The sequence below is a fragment of the Muntiacus reevesi genome, chromosome X, assembly GCF_963930625.1.
Source record: "Muntiacus reevesi chromosome X, mMunRee1.1, whole genome shotgun sequence".
Classification (NCBI taxonomy): Eukaryota; Metazoa; Chordata; class Mammalia; order Artiodactyla; family Cervidae; genus Muntiacus; species Muntiacus reevesi.
The window spans coordinates 62,898,440-62,924,867 of NC_089271.1; the positions used below are offsets into that span (position 1 = coordinate 62,898,440).

A 26,428-nucleotide genomic window follows, 5' to 3' on the forward strand; every position below is an offset into this window, starting at 1 on the left:
GCAAACCTGACCCAACAATACGTTAAAAGGACCATACAATATGATCAAGTGGGATTTATCATATGATACAAGAATTTTTCAATATTCACAAATCCATAGGTCTCTATATGCAGAAAAAGTGTTTGAGAAAAATCCAAAAACCTTTTATGATTTAAATAAAAAGTTTACATTTCCTGAGGAAGGAGGCAAGTGGGCCTGAGTCTAGATATTGAAATCAGATTCTGGCTTGCACTTCGAAATAGAAATAACAGCAGAAACAGGGTAATCAGGCTTTGTCTCCTGACGAGGCTGTAAGATGATAGCTATGGCAGAGACAGAGAGGGGCTACACCCTGTTCGAGTGAAAGATCAAGAGATCACATATTTCCCATCCTCAGGGCAGGAGAGACACGGCACATGTGCAGAGTGTGCCCCTTGGGGGTCAAAAAGAAAAGGGCACCACCTCACAGTATGTGATGCCGTCTCCCCCATAGGTCTTTGGGCTGGCGCCCATCTTGGAATAGAGTAGTGCATGCATGTTGGGGAGGGTCCCACGGCAAGTCAGATGTGGGGAAAGAAACCAGATAACTGGCCAAACATAACTAAGACCCAGAAGGACTGCCCTATATAAATGACTTAACTGACTCTTTACTGCACTCCTCCTCATTATGACGGATGCCCACACTGTTTCTCACCAAGTGTGTTTCTTTGCCTTCAGTTCAGTCGCTCAGTTGTGTCCCCTTCTTTGCCACCCCATGGACTGCAGCATGCCAGGCTTCCCTGTCCATCACCAACTACCAGAGCTTGGTCACACTCATGTCCATCGAGTCAGTGATACCATCCCACCACCTCATGCTCTGTTGTTCCCTTCTCCTCCTGCCTTCAATCTTTCCCAGCATCAGGGTCTTTTCCAATGAGTCGCTTCTTCACATCAGGTGACCAAAGTATTGGAGCTTCAGCTTCAGCATCAGTCCTTCCAATGAATATTCAGGACCAATTTCCTTTAGGATGGACTGGTTGGATCTCCTTGCAGTCCAAGGGACTCTCAAGAGTCTTCTCCAACACCACAGTTCAAAAGCATCAATTCTTCAGCAATCAGACTTCTTAATGGTCCAAATCTCACATCCATATATGACTACTGGAAAAACCATAGCTTTGACTAGACGGACCTTTGTTGGCAAAGTAATGTCTCTGCTTTTTAATACACTGTCTGGGTTGGACATAGTTTTTCTTCCAAGGAGCAAGTGTCTTTTAATTTCATGACTGCAGGCACCATCTGCAATGATTTTGGAGCCCAAGAAAATAGTCTGTCATGGCCCATTGTTTCCCCATCTCTTGCCATGAAGTGATGGGACTGGATACCATGACCTTGGTGTTTTGAATATTGAGTTTTTAGCTAGCTTTTTCACTCTATTCTTTCACTTCCATCAAGAGGCTCTTTAGTTCCTCTTCTCTTTGTGCCATAAGGGTGGTGTCATCTGTGTACCTAAGATTATTGATATTTCTCCCGGAAATCTTGATTCCAGGTTGTACTTCATCCAGCCTGGCATTTTGCATAATGTACTCTGCATATAAGTTAAATAAATAAGATGGCAATATACAGCCTTGACGTACTCCTTTCCCAGTTTGAAACCAGTCTGTTTTTCCGTGTCAGTGGCTTCTTGCTGCATACAGATTTCTCAGGAGGCAGGTCAGGTGATCTGGTATTCCCATCTCTTGAAGAATTTTCCAGTTTGTCATGAGCCACACAGTGAAAGGCTCTGGCATAGTCAGTAAAGCAGAAGTAGATGTTTTTCTGGAACTCCCTTGCTTTTCTGATGATCCAACAGATGTTGGCAACTTGCTCTCTGGCTCCTTTGCCTTTTGTAAATCGAGCTTGAACACCTGGAATTTCTTGGTTCATAAACTGTTGAAGCCTTGCTTGGAGAATTTTGAGCATTACTTTGGTATGGTGTGAGATGAGTGCAATTGTGTGGTAGTTTGAACATTCTTTGGCATTGCCTTTCTTTGGGATTGGGATAAAAACTGACCTTTTTCCAGTCCTGTGGCCACAACTGAGTTTTTAAAAATTGCTGGCATATTGAGTGCAGCACTTTCACAGCATCATCTTTTAGGATTTGAAAAAGCTCGACTGGAATTCTGTAACTTCCACTAGCTTTGTTCAGAGTCATGCTTCCTAAGGCCCACTTGCCTTCACACTCCAGGATGTCTGGCTCTAGGTGAGTGATCACACCACCATGGTTTTCCGGGTCATTAAGATCTTTTTTGTATAGTTCTTCTGTGTAGTCTCGCCACTTCTTCTTAATATCTTCTGGGTCTGTTAGGTCCATACCGTTTCTGTCCTTTATTATGCCCATCTTTGCATGAAATGTTGCCTTGGTATCTCTAATTTTCTCGAAAAGCTCTCTAGACTTTACTATTCCATTGTTTTCCTCTCTTTCTTTGCACTGATCACTTAGGAAGGCTTTCTTATCTCTCCTTGCTCTTCTTTGGAACTCTGCGTTCAGATGGGTATAGCTTTCCTTTTCTCCTTTGCCTTGCTCTGTCTTAGCTAAACTGTTTCTCTGTGTGCTCTCCCACTTGTTGTGCTGCATCACTGATAATAAGCTTTGTACCTATTTTTACAATGGAAACAGTGACAAACTTTATTTTCTGGGGTTCCAAAATCACTGCAGATGGTGACTGCAGCCGTGAAATTAAAACGACCCTTACTCTTGGAAGAAAAGTTGTGACTAAGCTAGACAGCATATTATAAAGCAGAGACATTACTTTGTTGATAAAGGTCCATCTAGTCAAAGCTATGGTTTTTCCAGTAGTCATGTATGGATGTGAGAGGTGGACTATAAAGAAAGCTGAGCACTGAAGAATTGATGCTTTTGAACTGTGGTGTTGGAGAAGACTCTTGAGAGTCCCTTGGGCTGCGGGGAGATCAAACCAGTCCATCTTAAAGAAAATCAGTCCTGAATATTCATTGGAAGGACTGATGCTGAAACTGAAGCTCCAATACTTTGGCCACCTGATGTGAAGAAACTGACTCACTGGGAAAGACTTTGATGCTGGGAAAGGTTGAAGGCAGGAGGAGAAGGGGATGACAGAGCATGAGATGATTGGATGGTATCACCGACTCAATGGACATGAGTTTGACCAAGCTCTGGTAGTTGGTGATGGACAGAGAACCCTGGCATGCTCCAGTCCATGGGGCCACAAAGAGTCGGACGTGACTGAGTGGCTGAACTGACTGAACTGACTTAAAGTTTTTACTTCCTTGAGAAACACATTTTTCAATGGGGAAAGAGCTAGGGAAAACTTGCTTCTAGCCTCTAGCCATTTTCAGTCTCGTGGGTAGGGTTCCTGGTTTTCATCCAGGCTACCCATGTTCAATTCCTGGGCAGAGAACTAAGATCTCACTCAAGCCACTGCTCACTGCCGCCTCTCCACTTGGATTGGAAGAATCAAAACTATCAAGATGACTATACTACCCAGTGCAATCTACTGATCCAATGCAATCCTTGTCAAACTACCAACGGTATCTTTCACAGAACTAGAACCAAAAAATCTCAAAGTTTGTATGGAGACACAAAAGACCATGAATAGCCAAAGAAATCTTGAGAGAGAAAAATGGAGCTGGAGGAATCATGCTCCAGGGCTTCAGAGTATACTACAACGGTGCAGTCACCAAAACAGTGTGGTACTGGCACAGAAACAGAAATATTGATCAACGAAACAGGATAGAAAGCCTAGAAATAAACCCATGCACCTATGGTCAATTAATCTATGACAAAGGAGGTGAGAATATACAAAAGAGAAAAGGCACTCGCTACAATAAGTGCTGCTGGGAAAGCAGTACAGCTACATGTAAAACAATGAAATTAAAACATTCCCAAATGTCATACAAAGAAATAAACTCAAAATGGATTAAAGACCTAAATGTAACACCAGATACTACAAACCTCTTAGAGTAAAACACACGCAGATCACGCTTTGACATAAATTGCAGCAATATGTTTTTTCATGCACCTCCTAGAGTAATGAAAATAAAAACAAAAATAAACAAATAGGACATAATTAAAATTAAAAGCTTTTGCACAACAAAGGAAACTAGAAACAAGATGAAAGGCCTCCCTCAGAATCAGAGAAAATATTTGCAAACAAAGTAAGCAACAAGGGATTAATTTCCAAAATATGCAAATAGGTCATGCAACTCTCTCTCTATCTCTCTGTCTCTCTGTCCCTCTTCTCTCCCTCTCCCTCTCTCTCTCTCTGTATATATGTATATATATACATATATATATACATATATATATGGGCTTCCCTGGTGGCTCAGACAGTAAAGCATCTGTCTGCAATGCTGGAGACCCAGATTCAATCCCTGGGTCAGGAACATCCCCTGGAGAAGGAAATGGCAACCCACTGCAGTATTCTTGCCTGGAAAATCCCACAGACAGAGGAGCCTAGTAGGCTACAGTTCAGGGGGTTGCAAAGATTCGGACACGACTGAGCAACTTTACTTTATTTTATATATACATATACATATACATATACATATACATATGCATATAATATACATATACATATACATATAATGCATCTATGCACATTATAAACTCTAAACACATTATCATTGTTCTGCTTTAAATTGTCAATTTTAAATATTTTTGATGAATAAAAATATCTTCTATGTTTGGCCACATAAAAAGTAAAATAATTAAATAAATAAAATAAAAACTGGTCAATTTGCCTAAGTTTTCAAGCTGATTAGAATAAAACAGCTCATAGTGTCCTCTTTCCTCTAAAATTCTATTTTTGGAAATAATAGCATTTCTCCTACATACAGTAGTTGCAAGAAAATAACACAGAACACCCAAACATCCTTCACCTTGACTGACCCATTATTATTTTGTCAAATTTCCCATATTCTGTTTCTGTCTCTGTGTTGTTGAATCATTGGAGTTACTTTAAGACATTGCAGTGTTTCTTCTTTCAGGATTTCAGTATGTATCTCTTCAGAGAAAAATTAGTCTGCCTCAAATCTTAATCCAATTATCATACTCGGGAAATTTAACTTTGAGACAATATAATTAACTTACTATATGATCCTCATTCAAAATGTCTGATTGTCCCAATATTGTATTCGTACCTGAATTCTAAAATAAACCTTGCTTCCAAATAAACGTTATGTAGTGCATTTGGTTATCAGTGTCTTTAGTGTTCTTTAAACCACAACATTTTCCTAGATTTTTGGGGGGGGTTGCATGATATTGAAATTTTTAAAGATCCAGTCCAGGTGGTTTTCAGAAAGCTTCTCCAGTGGAATTTGTGTGATTGCTGCTTCCTGATTCCATTCAGGTTAAACGTTTCAGAAGGAATATTGCATAGGTGATGTCCTGTCCTTCTGAATTTATGGCATCAGGATTTTCTTATGATTCTTCCAATTCTATTCAGATATATTTGACATACAGCACTGTATGTATTAAAGTGTACAGGATAATGATTTGACATACATACATCATGAAATGATTATCACAATAAGTTTAGTAAACATGCATCTTCTCATATAGATAGAAAATTAGAGATAAAGAAAAAACTTTTCTTGTGATGAGACCACTTGGGATTTATTCTCTTAACAACTTTCGTATATAACATACAGCAATGTTAATTGCACTTATCATGTTATACATTACATCCCTCGTACTTATTTACCTAATAACTGGAAGTGTGTCCCTTCTGCCCACCCCTGTCCCCACCCCCACACCTACCCTTTGGTAAGTGCAAATCTGAACTCTGTTTCTGTGAATCTTTGTTTTTTGCTTGTTTGGTTGTTTTTGAAGTGTAATTGACATACAACACTATGTCAGCTCCTGGTACACAACATAGTGATTAATTATTATCTGCATATTTCAAAATGGTCAGCGCTATAATTCTAGTTATAATGTGCCACCATGCAAGATAGTACACAGTTATTGGCTATATTTCCTACACTGTGCATAACTCTTTCTGTATCTGAATATTTTAAGTTGCTGACCTCTTAAGTGTAAACACGTTTTCACATCCCGACATTTTTACTCCTTTCCTCATGTTTACTGTTTCTGACATCATATTTTCCCTTTTTTTTCCCCCTGTATGTTTCTTAACTAAGGGGTTTCCCTGGTGGGTCAGTGCTGGAGATGTGAGTTCGATCCCCGGTTCAGGAAGATCCCCTGGAGAAGGAAATGGCAACCCACTCCACTATTCTTCCCTGGAGAATCCCACGGACAAAGGAGCCTGGCAGGTTACAGTCCACGGGATCTCAAAGAGTCGGACACGACTTAGCAAATAAACAACAATAATGCATTAACTGCATATTGTGGATATAGATGATTTTACTCCTTTTGTCTTATAACCTTCCCACTAGCTTTCTAAGCCATTGATACAGCTTTGTAAACTGTATATTTGCCTTTATCAGTGAACTTACTCCTTTCATCATTTTCATATTTCTAATTGTGTCTTTTCCTTTTTGCTTGGAGAAGTCCCCTTAACATTTCCTGTAAAGCTGGTTTGATGATGCTGAACTCTTAGCTTTTGTCTGTCTGTAAAACTTTTGATCTCCTTCAAATCTGGATGACAGATTTGAAGAAATGACAGATTACCAGTAGGATCTTCTGGTTGTAGGTTTTTCCCTTTAATATTTTAAATATATCGTGCCACTCCCTTCTGGCATGCAGAGTTTCTGCCGAAAATTCCCTTGTTTGTAACTTGTTGCTTTTCCCTTGCTGCTTTTAACATCCCCTCTTTAGCTTTAATTTTTGCCGTTCTAATTGCAATGTGTCATGGTGTGGTCTTGTTTGGGACTCTGTGTTCCAGGATGCCCATTTCTTTTCCCAGGTTAGCAAAGTGTTCAGCTAGTATGTCTTCAAGTGTACACCCTGCCCCTTTCTCTCTTTTTCCCCTCCTTGGGACCCCTAGAATTCAAATGTTTCTATACTTGATGTGGTCCCAGAGGTCTCTGAAACCATCCTCATTTCTTTTTATTCTTTCTTTTTTCTGTTCGGCTTTAGTGGTCTCCACTATTCTGTCTCCAAGGTTATTGATCCATCCCTCTGTATCATCTCACCAACCATTGAAGTGTATTTTTCATTTCACTTATTGTACTCTTCAGCTCTGTTTGGTTCTCCTATAGATTTTTTATTTTTGGCTTTCTTTAAACTATTTAATTTATTATTTTTAACTGGAGGATAGGTGCTTTAAGATATTATATTTGTTTCTGACATATATCAACAGGAATCAGCCTGTTTTATATATATATATATATATATATATATATATATATATATATATATATATCCCTTTCCTCTGTTTTTTGTACCCTCTTCTTGAACCTCTTTCCCAGCTCCCACCCTATCCCACCCATCTAGGTTGACACAGAGCATCAGGTTTGAGCTCCCTGTGTCAGACAACAAATTCCCACTGGCTATCTGTTTTATGTAAGGTAATGTATGTGTTTCAATGCTACTCTCTCCATTTGTTCCACCCACTCCTTCCCCCACTGTGTCCACAAATCTCTTCTCTATGTCTGTGTCTCCATTTCATCCCTGAACTATGTTCATCAGTACCACCTTTCTAGATTCCGTGTGTATGCCTTAATATCTGATATTTGTTTTTCTCTTTCTGACTTACTTCATTCTGTATACTAGGCTCTAGGCTCATCCACCTCAATAGAACTGACTCAAATGCATTCCCTTTTCTGGCTGAGTAACATTCAATTGTATATATGTACCACAACTTCTTTATCCATTCATGTATCTTTTTCCATTATGGTTCCCTTATGGTATATGCCCAGTAGTTGGATTGCTGGGTCTTGTGGTAGTTTTCTTCCTAGTTTTCTTTTTTAAGGACTCTCCATACTGTCCTCCATACTGACTGTATCAATGTACATTCCCACCAACAGTGCAAGAGGGTTCCCTTTTCTCCACATCCCCTCCAGCATTTATTGTTTATAACTTTTTGATGATGACCACTCTGACGGGTGTGAGGTGATACCTCATTATAGTTTTGATTTACATGTCTCTAATAATGAGTGATGTTGAGCATCTTTCATCTGTTTATTAGCCTTCTGTGTCTTCTTTGCATAAATGTCTATTTAGATACTTTGCCAAGTCTTTGACTGGGTTTTCTGTTTTTCTGGTATTGAGTTTCATGAGCTGCTTGTATCTTTTGAAGATTACTTCTTTGTCAGCTGTTCAATTTGCTGTTATTTTCTCCCGTTCTGAGGGTTGTATTTTCACCTTTTTTATCATTTCCTTTACTGTGCTAAAGCTTTTAAGTTTAGTTAGTTAGTTAGTTAGTTAGTTTATATTTCCATTACTCTAGGTGGTGTGTTATAGAGAATCTATCTTGCTGTGACTTATGTCATAGAATACTCTGCCTGTTTTCCTCTAAGAACTTTAGAGTTTCTTGTCTTAGATTTTCAATTCTAAGTTAAAAACTTGTAACTCCTTTCCCTGTCCATCCAATCTTGCCCTGAGTTTTTTGATCCGGTTTATGAACCCTACTCTGAATGCTTTCTCAAGTAGAGTGCCTACCTCCACTTCACTTAGTGCTTCTTTGGGGTTTTACCTTGCTCCTTTGGTTTGAACATATTCCTCTGTCTCCTCTTTTTGTCTAATTTGCATTTTTAATCCTATGTGCTTAGTGGGTTGATTACATCTACCAGTCTTGGAAGAATGGCTTTCTGTAGGAGACATCCCATGCGTCTCTGCAGTGCACGCCCCTCTGGTCACCAGAGCTATATGCTCTAGGGATGCCCCGTATGTGAGGCATGGTCTCATAGGGCTAGCTAGCCTCTGGTCTGACTGCTTGCCAGGCGCCGCTTTGTGTGGAGTCTGCCAGTCACTTATGAGTGCGGTGGGATCATGGTACTGCTGGCTCTGTGTCCCTGAGGGATTTCTGAGCCTGTTTCTCTTGTGAATAGCTGCAAGCTTGGGAATCCCAGATCTAGCGTAGGCCAATTGTTTCGTAGGGCTAGTTCCTGCATTGCCAGCTACGGGGTCCTAGGTATCCCAAACCTTTGCTTGTCCCGCTGGAGAGTGTGGCTGTTTCCGAAGGCAGCTGGCTGAGAGGCCAAGGTATGGTGAGGCTGGTTTGTCCTGCCGTTGACTGAGTTTGGGATCCAGGGTGTCCTGGGGCTAGTGCCAGCTCAATAGTGTGTAGAGGTCTGTTTCTGTTCCTGGGTCTCTAGCTGCAGGGCCCTGGGGTCCCAGAGCTGGTCACAGTTCACTGTTGGGTGGGGACAGTTCCTAACATGGCTGGCGGTGGGGCCCTAGATGTCCCATAGGGGGTGTCCACACGCTGTTATGTGGGGCCAGATTCCAGAGCTGCTGGCTGAGAGCTCCAAAGTGTCCCAGACCTGGTGTCTACTTTCTGGTACACTGTGCTGGAACTCAGTGGCTCCTGGTGCTGGTGTGGCCCTGCCGGTGGGTGGCCTTTTTCCTGGTATGGCAGACTGAAAGGTGGGAGTTACTGTGGTTGCTGGTGTCTGCCTGCTGGTGGGTGGAGCTGGTTCTTGGCTTTGCTGGCTTCAGGGCCCTGGAGTGGTCCAGGAGTTGGTGTTTTGGGCCACTTTTGGTTGGGGCTGTGGTCCAGGATGTACTAGGGCTGTTGCCTACCCACTGATGGGTAAAACTGGTCCTGGGGCTAGCGATGACCTGCTGTGGGCAGGAACTAGGTCCCAGGGTCTCTGACTGCAGGACCCTGGAGTCCTGGCTTAATGCCTTCTTACTGGTGTAGAGGGCCATGTGGTGTGTCGGGGCCTCTGATTGACAGGGCCAGCTCCAGGGACTCTTAAGACAGCAGGCTTGCTTGTGGGTGGGGCTGTGTCTCTGCCTGGCTAGTGGCTTGGCCTGCCCTCGTACTACTGCCTACAGGCTGATGGGCAGGTCTGAGCACTGGTGCTAATAAGCTAAGGGAGGATTCCAAAACGGCACTTGTTAGCACCAGTGACCATGTGGTAGAAGGAGCTCTGCAAAATGGCTGCTTCCGGGGTCTATGTCCCCAGGGCGAGTCCAGCTGCCTCGTGCCTCTCTGGGAGGCTCTCCAAGATCAGCAGCTGCCTCTGGCCCAGGCTCCTTTCAAATTATTGCTTCCGCCCTGGGTCCTGGAGCATGTGAGATGTTGTATGTGCCCTTTAAGAACTCAATGGCTGATTCGTGTCAATGTACAAAACCCACTGAAATGTTGTGAAGTAATTGGCCTCCAACTAATAAAATAAAATTAAAAAAAAATAAAAATTAAAAAAAAAAAAAAGAAAAAAAAAGAAAAGAGTGAAGTCTATTTCCTACGGCCCCTGGCCCTCCCAAAAGTAACTCGTGCTGACCATCAAAGCCCAATATTCTGGGAGATCATCTTCATATGAATAAATATAATTCCATCAGCAAAAATATTCAAAGTAGAACTATACAGAATAAGCATGGAGCTTACAAATTTAACATTGAAAAAGTAAGAAATTAAACAGATACATTTAATAATTTCACTCATATAGCTGTAAATAGCTGTCATCGCTAACTCATATCATTTAAAGATATATATACAATACAAAACTTTGAGGGAAAGGGAAGAAAGGATGGCACAAAAGTAAGTGTGTGGATATTCTCCTTGAAGAAGGAATGGGGCTAATATAAGACAGAGAAACTTCAGAAGTCTTAGGGAAAGCCAACACTATCCTCTTCTGTGACTTGGGGGTATATAATTGATAATCAATTATTACACTCCACGTATATATTGCAACTTCTTCTCTGTCCATGTTACATTTCAGTATAATTGGAGAAAAACATAATGCTTGGGAAATAACATCCCAGTATAAGCATATTGTAATTATGTTCTAACCAGAAGTAGAACCAAAGTTACTTTCTTTGTTTCTAACATATCTAATTGAGATTAGTAATTTTATATCATTTATATTTATAGCTTTGTTTTCAAGAACTCATAACTGTTTGCTAAAAATAAGAAAGTGATGCTTACGTAATTATAATATCAATCTTAATTTTTAATAAATATTCCATATTTGGGTAGTACATTTTAACTCAGAATTTAATTGTGAATTTGTGCTGAAACCCACAGAAGTGTTGTATTTGGTTACAATTTCTCAGAGACTTCTCCCTTCCCATCCACTTCCTCTCAGAGGTGGAGCACCAAGAACCTGAGAAAAAGAAATGAAGGCCCAAAATATAGAGTAATGTGCCTGCATTGTAACATACCTATTTGACCAGCTGAGGGCAGTATCGTTTAAGGCTGTTTATTGGGAAGGGCCAGATGCCATGCCTTCGGAGTTCTTCCTGTTCTTTGTCATTAGCTTATTAACCCCTGAGACTAAGGGGCTTATTTGAGCCAACATGGTGGTGATGGTGCTGGTGCTGGTGGTTGGATGGGCTGCATCTCCCTTGCCCGTTTGGCACTTCTATCTTAACACCAGCCTTCACCCCTGCTCCCCGCAGCAGCAGCTCTTTTCTTCCTCTTTCTCCTCAGACAGAAACTGAGACCATTGATGTCCTAGACTGGGTGTGCTCTCACCTTCCACTGGCACAGAAGCGGTAGGTGGGTGTGCACAACACTTCAAGCCCTTCCCTTGTTCTTTGTAGGGAGCAAAACTGGAAGAATTTTCCTGAAATGATAGCCTCCACCCCGCATTTGGTGCGCCTCCTTTAGTTTCTAGACTTGTAGTCCAAGTGAAGGCTCCACACTGGTTTGTGGCATTGATAAGGCCAATAGGAAGAATGTCATTTTTTCAAATCTCTTTGATTGATGAAATGAAACAAAATCATTCTCTGGGGCCACCTCTCTGCCTAAAAATAAAATAACATTTCCTATTAAAAATACTGTTCCATCTTCTAACCCTGTTGTTTTAAATTCCAGCTATCATAATTCACCTCCCTGTATAAGGATGGGCCTGAAGCAAAAATTGAGTAAACATTTATGTTGAGACTTTACTTTAAATGACTGAGTATCTAAAGGATCTTCTCAGATTCTTCTTATGGATTTTTCATCTCTTTAAATGACATTTGCTTTATTGCTAATTCTAGGACACCATCAGAAGACATTTGGAAAAAAAATATTTGCCCATAATTCTAGGACCCAAACGCCTCAACGGATATTTCCCACATGGTTCCTGCCCCAGAATCACAGACATACAAAATATTAGGGCTAGTTAATCTGACGCAGAAATCTCATATGTCTCCTCCTGAGAGGTGTACAAATGAGGAATCTGAGAGTAGAGGGACAGTGCCATGTCAAGGCCAGAAGACAATTCAACTATACCCCTTCAGTTCCCACTTTGTCATTAGTTAGGACAGAAGCACCTCCATCTCTTCACAATCAGACCTCTTGTGGATGTGTGTTGAATTTGGTGCAGCTATTTCCCAAACTCACAACTACTTGAAACAATGAAATCTGCCCCATTTACTGTCAGTTATAGCTAGAGTCTTGTTCACTCACTTGAGCATCCCAGGTGAAGCACTCCCCTTCACTGCATCCACAGAATCTCTAGTGTTTTGTGGTCACTGTGGATCGTTGACCTAACAGGCCTAACACAAGGCAGAGTAAGGTAGGGCAAGCACTTGATGAGGAATCAGGAGACCTACCTCTCTCCTAACCTGCTGAAAAGCACTTCCCCTTCCTGAACCTCTGTTTCTCCATCTGGAAAAAGAGAAAGGTGATCTAGATCAGTGGCTCTCAACCTGGGGTCCAAGAACGTCCTGAAATTCTGTGCAAAGTTGTGGGAGGCATGTATACAGTCTTCTTGGAGGGTGTAAGGAGCTCATTAGATTCTCAAAGGAGTCCTTTTATGGGCTGAATTGTGTTGCCCCCAAATTCCTATCTTAAATCCTTAACCCTCAATGTGACTGAATTTGGAGATGGAGCCTTTAGAGAGGTAATTAGGGTTAATTAAGGGAGCTGGTAAAGAGTCTGCCTGCAATGCAGAAGACCCCAGTTAGATTCCTGGGTCGGGAAGTTCCCCTGGAGGAGGGATAGGCTACCTTCCCTAGTATTCTTGGACTTCCATTGTGTCCAGATGGTAAAGAATCTGCCTGCAATGCAGGACACCTGGGTTCGATCCCTGTGATGGAAAGATCCCCTGGAGGAGGGCATGGCAACCCACTCCAGTATTCTTGCCTGGAGAATTCCCATGGACAGAGCAGCCTGGTGGGCCATCGTTCATGGGGTGCCAAGTGTCACACACGACTGGGCAACCAAGCACAGCACACATAGAGGTTGTAAGAGTGGAGCCCTAATCCCATAGGATCTGATATCCTTATAAGAGAAAGAGATACCAGAGATCTCTCTCTCTCTCTTTCCCCATACATACCCAGAGGAAATGTTATGTGAAGAAACAGAGAGAAGGTGGTGAACTACAATACAAGGGAGTGCTTTCACCATGAGTTGAACTTGCTGGCACCTTGATCTTGGATTTCTAGTATCCCGAACTGTGAGAAACTAAATGTTCTTTGTTTAAGCCATCCAGCCCGTGGTATTTGGTTTGGGCAGTTTGAAGAGACTAACACAAGTTCCATAAGCCAAGAAAGATCCAGAGCCATTGGACCTACTGGTTGCCTGAAACGCATTCTGTAAATTCTTGTTTTAATACATTTTTAGATACTTTCAGATTTCGTGAGTTCTTGCTTAGAACAGTGCAGTATATTATTTTTATTGCAACATACTTCTTTTTTCTAACAGCTGCATAACACAGATTTGTAACCCCTGGACCAGAGTTTAAATCCCGATTCCACCACCTACTAGCTGTTTGACTTTGGACACGTTATCACAGGCTTGTGTCTCGCATATGAAATAGGGATAAGATTAGTGTCTACTTCACATGGCTGTTGTGAGAATGAAATGACAGAGGAAGAGCTTGGCAGATAGTAAACTTTTGATTAGTAGCTTTTGTGATGAAAATGTAAGTATCTATCAGGGTTTTTTGCCCTTATAAACTACACTGCTGTGAGCAAACTTCTTTATACACAGAGAATTCTTTTTTCTTTTAAATGATTTCCTCAGGCTCAATTCCTGACCATGGTACAACCAAGTCAATCCCTTATCAGTTAGATGTTCTTATCTTGTTCTTATTGAAGCATATCATTTACATTTATTTTGTAAATCTCTTAGAAATACACAAAAAATCAAAAAAATTTTATAACATTTCCACGAGTTCTTTCTATTTAGTATAGAATTTTATTAGTCCCTTTCAACTCAGAATTATCAGTGTTGCTAGTTTTGCACCACATGCAACATTTGTAAAGAGTGCTTCACTGTTGGGTCCAGGATTTCCTTCCAAACTACGGAGACCCCCATCTGCACCGTGTCAGTGGAGATGCTTTCTTTTTTTTATTTTTATTAGTTGGAGGCCAATTACCCCACAACATTGCAGAGGTTTTTGTCATACATTGACATGAATCAGCCATGGATTTACATGTATTCCCCATCCCGATCCCCCCCCCCACCTCCCTCTCTACCCGATCCCTCTGGGTCTTCCCAGTGTTTCATGTACGTATAAATAACGAAAACTACATCATAAAACTGGCAGATCACCAACAGCTGGCACTGTCAAATGTATGCTCACTTTAGAAACATGAAAATGTAAACAAACCAAACAAACAAAAGGCCTTAGAATCAATGAAATATGCTCATTCACCACTACTATGTATCCCATCTTCTTCAGATAATTTTCTTATTCTACATTTCCCAATACCCGTTGCATGCCTGTGATTTGGTTCTCACCATTAGGGCATTTCTGCAGAAGGCTTTGATTTGTAACATGAAGAAACTGCTGGGCAGAGGTCATGGTTTCCGTGGCACTGATGGCAATAGAGGCAGTGTTTCTGAGGTTTCAGATCAATTAAGCAACAATGTTTCTGAGAGCTTTGCCCAAAGTTTCTTCTATAGCCCTTCTAACAATTCTGCAAGGGATAAATTCCCTTCTGTCCAACTAGTTAGAGTTGCCCCCATGAGATTTTTTCTTTCCTTCTTCCTTGTTAACAAACTGATTTTGTTGACAGCAGCAATATGTGCAGGCTAAAAAGTTACATTTCCCAGGCTTCCTCAGAGAGGTATAAGCACAGGACTAAATTCTGGCCAGTGAGACATAATTAGAAGTGAGTACATAGAGCTGTGGGGTAGATTCCTCAGAAAGCAATGTGACCTCAGTATGTCCCACATCTTGAGTGGTAAATGTCAACTCTTTAAAGCTAGAGTTTTTACTATTATTATTGTTGTTGTTGTTAAGTGTAAGTAGAGGACACAGATTCATTTTGCAAAATAAAAATCCCAGCAGGAGGTACATTTGAATTACTATAAGGAAACAAAAATATGAACTCCTACGGTATACTGATAACTCCCCCAGGGTGGAGAATGCTCTGTACACAGGTTCATTTTACCTGAACCCCATTAGCATGCATAAAGCGTCACTAGGTACAAATTGGCCAGATGCTTCTGCAGATATGTTAGTGCCAGGAATAGCTGACAAGCCAGAGCCAGAATCTATGGCTTTGGCTTTATTTCAGGTAAAATTTGTATTACATGACCAAATATTTGGATTTTATTTTGTATCTGCAAGGTTTCCCACTGAAGAACAATATCTATCTTATGGAAAGCTCATACTCTTAACTCAACAAATGCTAGTTTTCTTCTTGCCCTATATTTCTTTTCTTACCATCAGAAGTTGATTTCATTTCATAGTGTTTTAAATTGGAATGATCCTAGATCATGAAGCTTTAAATTATTATTATAAATCTCTTTGCAGATTGCGTGCTCTTTGTTTAACATCTGTTTTGATGTACCACTGCCAAATCCACACTGGATATATCATTCTTTGACGGTATACTCTGCTAAAACTAGCAATGAAATAAAAGTACCTAAATGCTGATACAAACATATTTTATGGCAAAGAAACCTGAGTGGGAGAGCTGAATCAGTTGACCAGTCTCCTTTTGTTCTTTACCTTCTCTTCCTCTCTGCTGCCTTGAAGACAGATGTGAAAGATGAAGCTCAGGCAGCCATCTCGTGAAGGCTAAATAAATGATCATTCTCACACTGAGCAGAAATACAAAAGGAGTCTGAATTTCTGAAAACATCATGAAGTACTATTTCAGCCTTTGACTGCCCATCTTCAGACTTTTCCTCAAATAGAAAAAAAAATTTACTTAATTTGTTTAAGCTACTGTTTTTGGAGTCCCTGTTACTGGAGCTAAATTCAGATTCTAATTGATTTAGAATTTGGTACCTCAAAGTGCAAGCTGTAAGTTACAGAATCTAAAGTTTTAGAATTGGCTGAATAGGAAGGATTGGACTTGGAGCCATAATGGTAAAGCTATGGCAGGTTGAAAAGTTGTTACTCTTAGGTATGTGGTGATGAAACCCCTGGTCAAACAGTTGTATGTGGTTCTTCAGAAAGTGAGTTCTGTGCCAACCAAAACTGTAGTTTAGGGCAGTTAGGTTATTTTTAAGTTCATATGTGCATTTTACTCTTTCTACATAGAAAGTCTTATCATGCAAGAGAATACAGGAAGAGAGGCAGAGGCAAAGAGAGATGAAAGGAAGACACCCTCACCCACACAACCCTCCAATACTGCACTTGCACAGCCGTCTCAGATACTGGGCCCCACTTCCACAAGACTGGAAACGTTCCCAGATGAGCAAAAGCTGATGGAGTTCTTTACCACTAGACCTGCTCCACAAGATAGGCTAAAGGAAGTCCTTCCAATTGATACAAACGGAAGGTAAACAGCACTCTGAAGCCATGTCAAAATATAAGGTTCTCTGGTAAAGACAAATACATGGACCAAACACTATGAGAGTTTTGGTGAATAGAATTAAATAAGAAAGACATAAAAATAATTATAAACCTATATTAAAGGGTATACAATATATAAAGATATATGTTATTAATACCATAAAAATGGAGCGAACTGGGAAAGAATTCAGGTTTTATATGTAACTGCAGCTGGTTTCAGCCATTTAAAATAGTGCATAACTTAAAGAGGTTTTATATAACTCCAAAGGTAACCACATGGAAAATATCTGTAGAATAAATAAAAAAGGAAATAAGAAGGGGATTAATACATATCACTACAGAGAAGAAAATCAACGAAATTGGAGGGAAAGCAATAAGAGATGAAAGGAGGGACAAAAAAAGCTACAAGACATATGGAAAATAATTAACAAACTGGTAGTAAAGTCCATCCTATCAATAGTTACCTTAAATGTCAATGGAGTAAACTTCCCAAGATACATAGATTTGCTGAATGATTAGGGAAAAAACAGAATCCATATACACTGTCTACAGGAGATTCGCTTTAGGTCTAAGAACACACAGAGGCTGAAAATTAAAGAATGGAAATAGATTTTCCATGCAAAATGAGAGCAGGAATGGCTATACTAATATCAGGTAAGATGGATTTTCAATAAAAAACAGCAATAAGTGACAAAGGACATTATATAATGCTAAAAGGGTCAATTCATCAACATAATATAACAATTACACAAATTTAGGCACCAAACCTCAGAGCTCTTAACTATAGAAAGCAAATGTTGACATATTTGAAGGGAGAAATAGATTGCCACACAATAACAGTAAGACACTTTGATATCCCACTTTCAATAATGGATAAAAACAACCAAACAGTAGATCAACAAGCAAATAGAGGACCTAACAAGGCTCCAGACCAATTGAACTTAACAACATATGCAGAACAATCCATCCGACAACAGTGAAATACAAATCCCCCTATATAAATGGAACATTCTCCAGCATAAACTACATGTTAAACCACAGAACAAGCCTTAGCAACTTCAAGAAAACTGAAACTACACACGGTATCTTTTCTGATCACAGTAAATGAAACCAGAAGGCAACAGCACAAGGAAGATGGGAAAATCCACAAATGTACCAAAGTTTAACAACGTATACTTAAGCAATCAATGGGTCAGAAAAGAAGGCACAGGGGAAATTAGAAAACATCTTGAGACAGAAGAAATGAAAACACAACATGACAAAATTTACGGGGTACAACGAAAGCAATGCTGGGAGTTTATAACTATAAATGTGCACATTAAAAAGGAAGAAAGATCACAAATCAACTATATAATTTTACACCTCAAGGAGCTAGAGAAAGAACAAATGAAAACCAAAGCCAGCAGAGGAAGGAAATAATAAAGATTAAAGCAGAGATAAAAAATAAAGAACAGAAAAGACAACAGAAAAAAATCAACATAACTGTATTTGGTTTTTTAAAGATCAAGAAAACTGACAAATACTTAGATAGATTAAGAGAAAAAGATGAAAATAACTAAAATCAGAAATAAAAGATGGGATATTAAACCAATGTCCCAGAAACAAACAGGATTATAAGAGAACATTATGAACCATTGTTTGGGAAGTAACTGGACAACCTAGAAGAAGTGAATCAATTCCTAGAAACACACAATCTACCAGAACTGAATCAAGGAGAAATAGAAAACCTGATAGACCAATAATGAGATTGAAACAGTAATCACTAACTCCCCCACAAAAAAACAGGAACAGATAGTTTCAATGGAGAATTCCATCAAACATTTAAGGAATTAATACCAATCTTTCTCAAATGGTTCCAAAAAAGTTGAAGGAAAGGTAACACTATCAAACTCATTTTTCCCTGATATCAAAGGCACCAAAAGAAAAGAATATTACAGGCCAGTTTCCCAGATGATGCAGACGCAAAAATCTTCAACAAAATACTAGCAAAACGAACTCAACAGCACGTTAGAAGGACTATGTGCCACAGTCAAATGGGATTTATCCCTTGGATGCAAGGATAGTTTAACATACAAAAATTAATCAAAGGAATAAAACACATTAACATGAATGAAGGACAAAAATCACATCATCATCTCTATAGAGGCATAAAAATTCAACCTTCTTTCATGATAAAAACACTCAAAGAACTAGGAGTAGAAAGAAATTACCTCAACATAATAAAAGCCATATAAGTAAAGTCCACAATGAACATCATACTCAGTGGTGCAAAACTGAAAGTTCTTCTTCTAAGGTAAGGAACAAGACAAGGAAGCCTACTCTCACCATTACTATTCAACATACTGGAAGTCATAGCCAGAGCACTTAAGAAAGAAGAAGAAATTAAAGGCATCCAAATCAGAAAGAAGTAAAATTACCTCCATTTGCATATAGCATGATTTTGTACATGGAACACCCAAAAGATTACACACAAGCACAAAGTTCCAGGACACAAAGTCAAGAAACAAAATTCAGTTTTATCACTAAACACTAACAAAGAACAATTTGAAAAGGAAATTAAGAGAACAATTCCACTGACATTAACGTTAAAAAGAATGAAATACTGAGGAATGAACTCAAGCGAGGAGTCAAAAGACTTGTACACTACAAACTACAAATCATTGCTGAAAGAAATACAAATAAATGGAAACACAAATAAATGGAAAGACATCTGTCTACACAGACTGGAATACTAAATATTGTTAAGAGGTCCACACTATCTGAGATGGTTAATTTTATGTGTCATCTTGACTGGTCCAGAGTGCCTAGATATTTAGTCAAACATTATTCTGGGTGCTTCTGTAGGGTGCTTTTCCATGAGATTAACATCTAAATCGGTAAACTGGATAAAACAAATCCCCCTCCCCGCCGATAATGTGGGTGGACTTTACCTAATCAGTTGATAGTCTCAATAAAGCAAAAAAGGCAAACTTTCCTCATGTAAGAGAATTCCTCCTGTGTGAAAGCCTTAGGACTGGGACATCAGCTACTTTTACTGACTTTAGACTCAAAATGAAATATCAGCTCTATTGGTTTGGTTCTTAGGCCTTCTAACCTGGACTAGAGCTAAACCACTGGCTCTTCTGGGTCTCCAGCTACCCAACTCACCCTCTAGATCTTGGGACTTACCAGCCTGTATAATTGAATGAGTCAATTCTTTTCCACACACAAACACACACACACTCCATTGGACCTGTTCTTCTAACACACTACTCAGATTGATCTACACACTGCAAACCCTATCAAAATTCCAGTGGCATATTTTACAGAAAAAGAAAACTTCATCCTAAAGTCTAAATAGAATCTAAAGAGATCTTTAATAGGCAAAGCAATTTGGAAAAAGAAAAAAGTAGAGAACTCACACTTTCTGATTTCAAAATATTACAAAGCTACAGTAATCAAAACTGTGTGGCACTGCCATTTAACAAATAGACCAATGGCGTAAAATAGAGATTTTAGAAATACACCCTCACTTACAGAGGGTGTGCCAGGTAGCAGACTTGCTGGAAGAGAATAAAAGGGGCCTTTTTTTTTTTTTTTTTTTAAGTTTTAAGATCTTTGGATCAAAGCAAGGGCTCTGGAATGAGATTGCTTGGTTTTAATGCTACCACTGATCCACACAGGCCAAATGACCTTGGTTCAGTGACTGAACCTCTCAGTACCTGTTTCCTCCCCCGTAAGAGGCTGGTAATCCCTGGTACTATAGTCCTAGGAGTGGCACAAGGAAGCATTACCACTTATGTATGGCACTTAGAAGAGTGCCAGGCACTGGGTCCTGCTGTATAAGTTGATTTTAAGAGATTCTGCCAAATTACCTCCCAAATAGATTTCTTGCACCTACCTCACAGAGGTTTGCTCCTAACTTCTCCCACTCTCAGAATGGTTAAGCTCTTGGAAGGTTGTCTTCCTAGTGTGTGAAACCTGATTAGTTGTTTTAGTTTACATCTCAAGAATCAGCAGTGGTGAGCCCCTTTGCAAGTGTAAATGGACACTGAGATTCTCTCTTCTTTCAATTGCCTCAGATTGGAAAAAGAGCTGAGGGAGCAAGGTCAACCCCAGTCTGTCCCTCAAATCTGACTGCCAAGAACGTTTGATGGAGCAGTTGAGGCAGAGATGTTACAGAACAAAACTACGATCCCTTTGTCCTCTGGCCACTTAGGGAGAAGTACGCCGACCACTCATCACTGAGTGCGGGATTCCTCTGCCCACTCTCCCATTGGTCATAAGACTTGTGGTGGAAGGGAGGCTGGCAAGTGCTTTCAGCACGTGCTAGGCGTCCAGCGCCTCCATCCTGACGTTTCATCCTCACCTCCCAGAGACCAGCGCCCTCAGTACCCTCCTGCCTTCCGCTCCACCCATTTTGTACACAGTCAGGGCTCAGGGATGTGACTCTAAGCGTAAAGGGGAGGTGGGACAGGAGGAGGTGGGAAGAGAGGCTTGACAGAGGTATACTCGCAGGATCACCTTCACCCACCAACTCCAAACTGCCGGGATGGCCCTTGGGCTGGGCAGCAAACCAGCGGAGGCCCTCGACCCCATTGGTTACACCTCGCGGGGACGGCCAAACAAGGCGCATGCTGGTTGGCAGGAAGCGGACCAATGAGGAGGCGGCAGGGCTGGCGCGCTGAAAGCCTCGCGTTATTTGCGGCCATCTCCTGCGTGTGGTGCGGCTGGTGCTTGACTGCGCACTCCAGACACCGCCCGCCTTACCTGCCCGAACCGCCGCCACCGCGACCCAGATAAATCATCACCGCCCCAGATCTGGCAGCAATCCATCTCACGACATGAGCTCCCCAGATGATGAGGTGTCTGTTTCAGGAGCGGGTTTCGGCTCAGACTGCGGGGAGCGGACCAGCGGCCTTGAGGCCAGCTTCACAGCCCCGCAGGGACCCGGCCCCGGCCCCGGCCCCAGCCCTGGCCCTGAGCCGGGGGCAACTGGAAGCAGCGAGGGTGAGGGCGGGGGTCGCTTCCCAGACCCTGAGGACTTTGAGTCAGAGCGGGAACTGCTGGAAGCGGGAGGGCCGGTGCTGTGGGGCCGCGAAGGCCGGTCTGGCTTCCCGGCCGACGACCAGGGCGATGCCCTGCAGCTGGCTGACGAGTCAGTGGCGGCCATCCTGCAGCAGATGGCCTACCTGAACGTGCTGGGCATCAGCAGATACCTGTCCCAGGAGAGCTACGCGGTCGGCGAGGTGTCTGACTTGTGGGACCTCGAGGAACGTCCTTGCCATCGAGGCGGTGCCGCCCATAAGTGTGGGGAAGCGGCACAGGCTGAGGCTGGCCCTAACGGGGTCGGCGGGCCCAAGGCGGGCCGGGCCTGGGGGAACCCTAAAAGAGGCACTAAGAGTAGGTTGAACGTGGCTGTGGATCACCAGTGGCCTCCCTCAGAAAATGCAGCCGGGCTGCTGTCTGACCCCGAGTCCTCTGAGGAGTTTAGTGAGATAGAGTTGATGAGGGTGAGCATTTCTCCCAAAGACGGAGGCCGGGCCAAGCTCAAGAGCCCCGAGGATCCTGGGAACACACCCAGACGCTCGAATGTCCAAGGCAGGGAGAATCTCCTTAACGTGCCAGGCACTTGCCTGTCCTCGGCTCCGCAAGGATTAATTTCAGTTGTGGAAAAGCAGGGCAGGCAGGGCGGTGCAGAGCAGAAGGACATCTCTACCCCTAAGAAAGTGCAGAGCGTGCTCTGGGGGAAGGGAAACAGCCTGTCCAGCTACCCGGGAGTGGCAGTAGTATCAGCTGCTGCAGCTGCCGCTACAGGCAGTGGGCCATGGCCCACTCCTAGGAGGAAGGGGGTCCAGGAGAAGAAATCCCTTGGGGGCATCTCCAAACCTGCCATGGAGAGAACCTTCCCTTCCTGGGGGCAGGGAGTCTCGGCCACTCCCCTGGAACCGGCCACCTTCCCCCCAATCTCCGGCATCCCGCTGCTCGGGAGGTCCAAGAAGGAGGCCTTGGTCCCTTCGGGAGTCAAAGAGTTCAAGCACACCGGTGCTGGGAAGAAATCCGTGGCTAGGCGAGCCCAGGAGTTGGTGGCAGCAATGGCGCTGTCGGGAGAAGACAACGACCCAAATAGAGACCCATTCCCAAAGGGTCAAGTGAGTAGGCCAGACCCCTCCTCTCTCCCCACTCTTCCCCCTCCCACCCTCCCCACGGCACAGGTCTTCACCCCTTGTCCCTCTCTCCATTCCTCAGGGGTCGTCATTGGGTGGCCCTCGGTCACTGGGTCATTAGGATGCCAGATTGGGATCCTTTTACTAGGGACAAACGTTAAGGTAGCACTTCGGGTGTGCTGGGCTCGGTTCTCCACCCTTGGCCTGTTTCCAGCCTCCTCCACGAGGCTGGGGCTGGAGTGGAAGGGAGAGCTGATAGCTGAATTGATTTGAGGGGACCCCTTAAAAGCTTCACAGAGCTTCGGTGTTTAGACGCATCACTTTCCTGCTTCCTGCTTCCTAGCTCTTCCCCAAACCTTCCTTGCAGGGTGCCCAGGTTTCTCAGTGCCAAACTGTTGACCCCAGCTCAGCTCTGCCTACTGGCCTGGGGCTGACTGAGAGAGAATTTGCTAAAGTGATCAGCCTTTCAATTCTCTTTCCAATTCCCTGCCTCAGCTCCGTCTTGAATCACTCGAGCTCTCACACACACTGACACAGACATATAAATGCACTGGTACACACACGCTCGTGTGCACACACACACACCCTTACTCCAGATTAGTGAGAAATTTTTGTTTTTAGCTGACCACTGACAGGCCAGGGCCATCTTGTCCATGGATGCATCATGGAGAACACAGCAGCGCCAACCTCTACATGAGAGGGGCACGGGATTCAGGAAACTCAGAGCCCATGGCCAGTAACAAGGGAGGAGTCATGCCCAGAGGGCCTGGCCCCTCAGGTGAGTGTCCTGGGTTTTGATATGTGGGGAGGAGGCCAGGGGTGAGGGCAGAAACCTCTGTCTCTGACTCTCTCTCTCTCTTCTGGGGGCTCAGCCTTGCTCTCAGGCCGCTTCTCCCATGGGAAACAGGGTGTCAACAGGGCTGGACCTGGCCCCCTCACCTTCTGTGTGGGATTTGTTTGGCAGGGGTGATCGGTGGCAGTGCCCCAACAGCTAGTCTGGGCGTAGACCTGCAGGCTAATAGCCTTTTCCGTGAAGTGCTGTTTGCCCACATTGCTCTCCCAGGTGCTGGCTGTGGCTGCCACTCTGGGAGGCTCGAACCCAGAACCAGAGTCTTTGCCGACCATCGTGGTGAAATGGCTGCCCCTAAGGAAAAGGAGGGGCAGGCCCAGAGAGAAGATTTGGACTGCCTGCCGGGCAGAGCAGGGGAGGCTTGATGCTAGCAGAGGGTGGTATGGCCTCACCTCACGTTAGACCCGACCTGGCCCTTTCCACCTCACTGGGAACCTGGGAAGCTGGATTGTGTGTCCTTTCCCTCTCAGGTGACCAGGAACCAACTGACCATCCCCCAAGACCGAAAAGACAGCAGCAGCTACCCGGAAGGCAGGGGTGTCCTCGGGTAATACTTCTTCTGGCTCCTGGAAATGCACACCCAAACCCCATGGTGGGATCTGGGTCCAAGTTCAACTGACATGTGTGGGGCCCCCCCACCCCCATCCCGAACCCCAGGGAGGGAGCCCACCTCCTTTCCCCGGAGGAAAGTTTTTCCCTTGCCAGTCTAGACACCTGGCTTTGGGATGGAGGGCCCGGGGGAGAGGAGAGGAGGAGGAGAGGGGAGGCGGGTGTATACTAACCATTTCTCTTCCTCCTGTGTCTGCTGGCCTAGTGTCTGGTGCTACAGAGAGAAATAGACGACCTTAAGGAGCAACTTGGTATGAGGAACCAGGGACAGAGAGCAGCGGGTTCTTAGTGCAGAAGCGGGGTGGGCCCTTGTGGTGGGGTGGGCTGCAGGTGCAGGGGGCCTTATAGGGATCAGCATTCCTGTGGGGAGGAGAACCTATCAAACCTGTCCCTGGAGTGTGCGGTGCATGTTCAGCTGGGCGTGCGGACAAGTAGCAAAGTACTGTGTGGACTGCGTGCATACTCTGCCAGCCAGACGAGTCCTAGAGAGCTCCTGATAGGACTTGTAGAGATGCCCTGTTGATCTGTTGTGGTCTCTAAGGGTCTTGTTGGATTGTTCGCGAGACAGTTTTTGAATGGTTTGGGCATGGCCCGGAGCTTGAGAGCTCTTGACACATTTTGTCTCCTTTTAGGAAATGGCTCCACATTTAATTCCGGTAGCGGGGAGTGATCAGGCCCAGAGCTCTTTGCATCGTGGTTGGGGGTATGTGTGTTTCAGGTTGCAGGGCTAGGTGGTTCCCCACGGGGACAGGGGCACAGGCTTCTATTCCGTCTGTCTGGAGCACCTGTTTATGCCTCTCCCTGTTGCAGCCTCCAAGCGGTACCTGGCTGACAAGTTCCAGATCGTTTGAAGTGAGTGTTACACCCTGCATGCCCCTTCCCACAACATTGGCTCTTGAGCAAGGCTGTGGGCTGTCCCTGGCTTGAGGCTCTTCCCTGATTCTGCTGTTTTACAGGTTGAGTCCAGTATCTTCCTGCAAGAGGAGCAGCAGTTGACCTCCAATGCCGGCGAGCTATAGCCAAGCTTGTTGCCTCTTGTTCTGCCTCCACCAGGGCATCCTCTGCCCTTTGTTTTGCCCCCTCTCTGCCCAGTGTCACAGCAGTGTTTGATTAAAGGACTTCTCATGTTCTGTGTTCTGCCCTGTCTCTGGGGGGTAGGGGTTAAGGGAGTGGGACGAGGCCTGGTGGGGAGCTGTTCCACATCAGAACATTTTCCAGAACAGTACCTCTGGAATTAGTGTTGGGATGTCTGGGTCAGCCTCTGCTACCATCCAGGCCATCAGACCAGCGGAGCGCCCCCAGTCTGTGTTCTGTGTGGCCTCTGTCTGGCCACATTGGCACGTCCTCCCTTTTGCCTGAAGGCCTTTTCTATTTCTCTAAACACCCTCCTCTGGGGTTTAGCAGTTTCCATTCATTGCTGCCACTCTGCTTCCCTGTCGGAAGGAACTCATGACCCCCTTACAGAGCTCCAGTCTTTCACCCTTCCCTCACTGCACTCATTGTCCTGCTTACCCTGACCACTCTGCTTTCCTGTCAGAGCACCCTCGATCCCTCCGCTGGCTTGTCATCCATGACCTTGCCTGCATGTTTACTTAAGCAGGTGGTAACAGGCACAGGTTTGCTCATCTTCCCCCTTCCTGGGCCCTACCCTCTCAGTGGATCCCCACCCCACCCCCCAGTACCAGCTTGCAAGCAGGAACCTGCATACTCTCCCCCTCTCCTGTTTAGCACTCACCCCTGAGACTCAGGCACCAAAACTTTTGCTCCCACTTCCTCGGGTTCAGTAAAGGGCATGAGGATGAATCTTGGACCCAGTGAACTGGGGAGCAGGAGTGAAGGTACAGGGAATACAGGAGAAATGCTCAGGTTAGTTGCTGAGCTGGAAGTCAGGAGAGGCGTCTGGTGCCAATCTGGGGCAGAGTGCACCCTGACAGCTAGAGATGGATGGTCCAGTCCTTGGAGCTTTCATATCCTCCCTGCCCTAGCCAGCTGACCAGCCTACACTCCTGCAGCCTGGATGTCTCTCTGCTCTTGGGTGGAAAGGGGCCTGTCAGGCTCTATGACAAGTATGGTTGGTAAGTCTGTGTTCTTA

General features: G+C 43.7%; 1 protein-coding gene across 1 annotated transcript; it reads left to right on the forward strand.

Moving 5' to 3' along the window:
* The first annotated feature begins 21,554 nt into the window (after positions 1 to 21,554).
* Positions 21,555 to 25,187, forward strand: LOC136154492 (uncharacterized protein CXorf49 homolog). The gene is made up of 6 exons (XM_065916752.1): positions 21,555 to 22,862; positions 23,499 to 23,655; positions 23,842 to 23,940; positions 24,198 to 24,274; positions 24,542 to 24,587; positions 25,147 to 25,187. Exons 1-6 carry the CDS (start codon positions 21,555 to 21,557, stop codon positions 25,185 to 25,187), a joined length of 1,728 nt encoding a protein of 575 aa, XP_065772824.1.
* The last annotated feature ends 1,241 nt before the right edge of the window (positions 25,188 to 26,428 follow it).

Coding starts and splice junctions, on each gene's coding strand:
- LOC136154492 (XM_065916752.1), top strand. CDS start 21,555: ATGAGCTCCCCAGATGATGAGGTGTCTGTTTCAGGAGCGGGTTTCGGC. Junction 22,863..23,498: donor ACCCATTCCCAAAGGGTCAA/GTGAGTAGGCCA, acceptor TTTTGTTTTTAG/CTGACCACTGACAGGCCAGG. Junction 24,275..24,541: donor GAAGGCAGGGGTGTCCTCGG/GTAATACTTCTT, acceptor CTGCTGGCCTAG/TGTCTGGTGCTACAGAGAGA.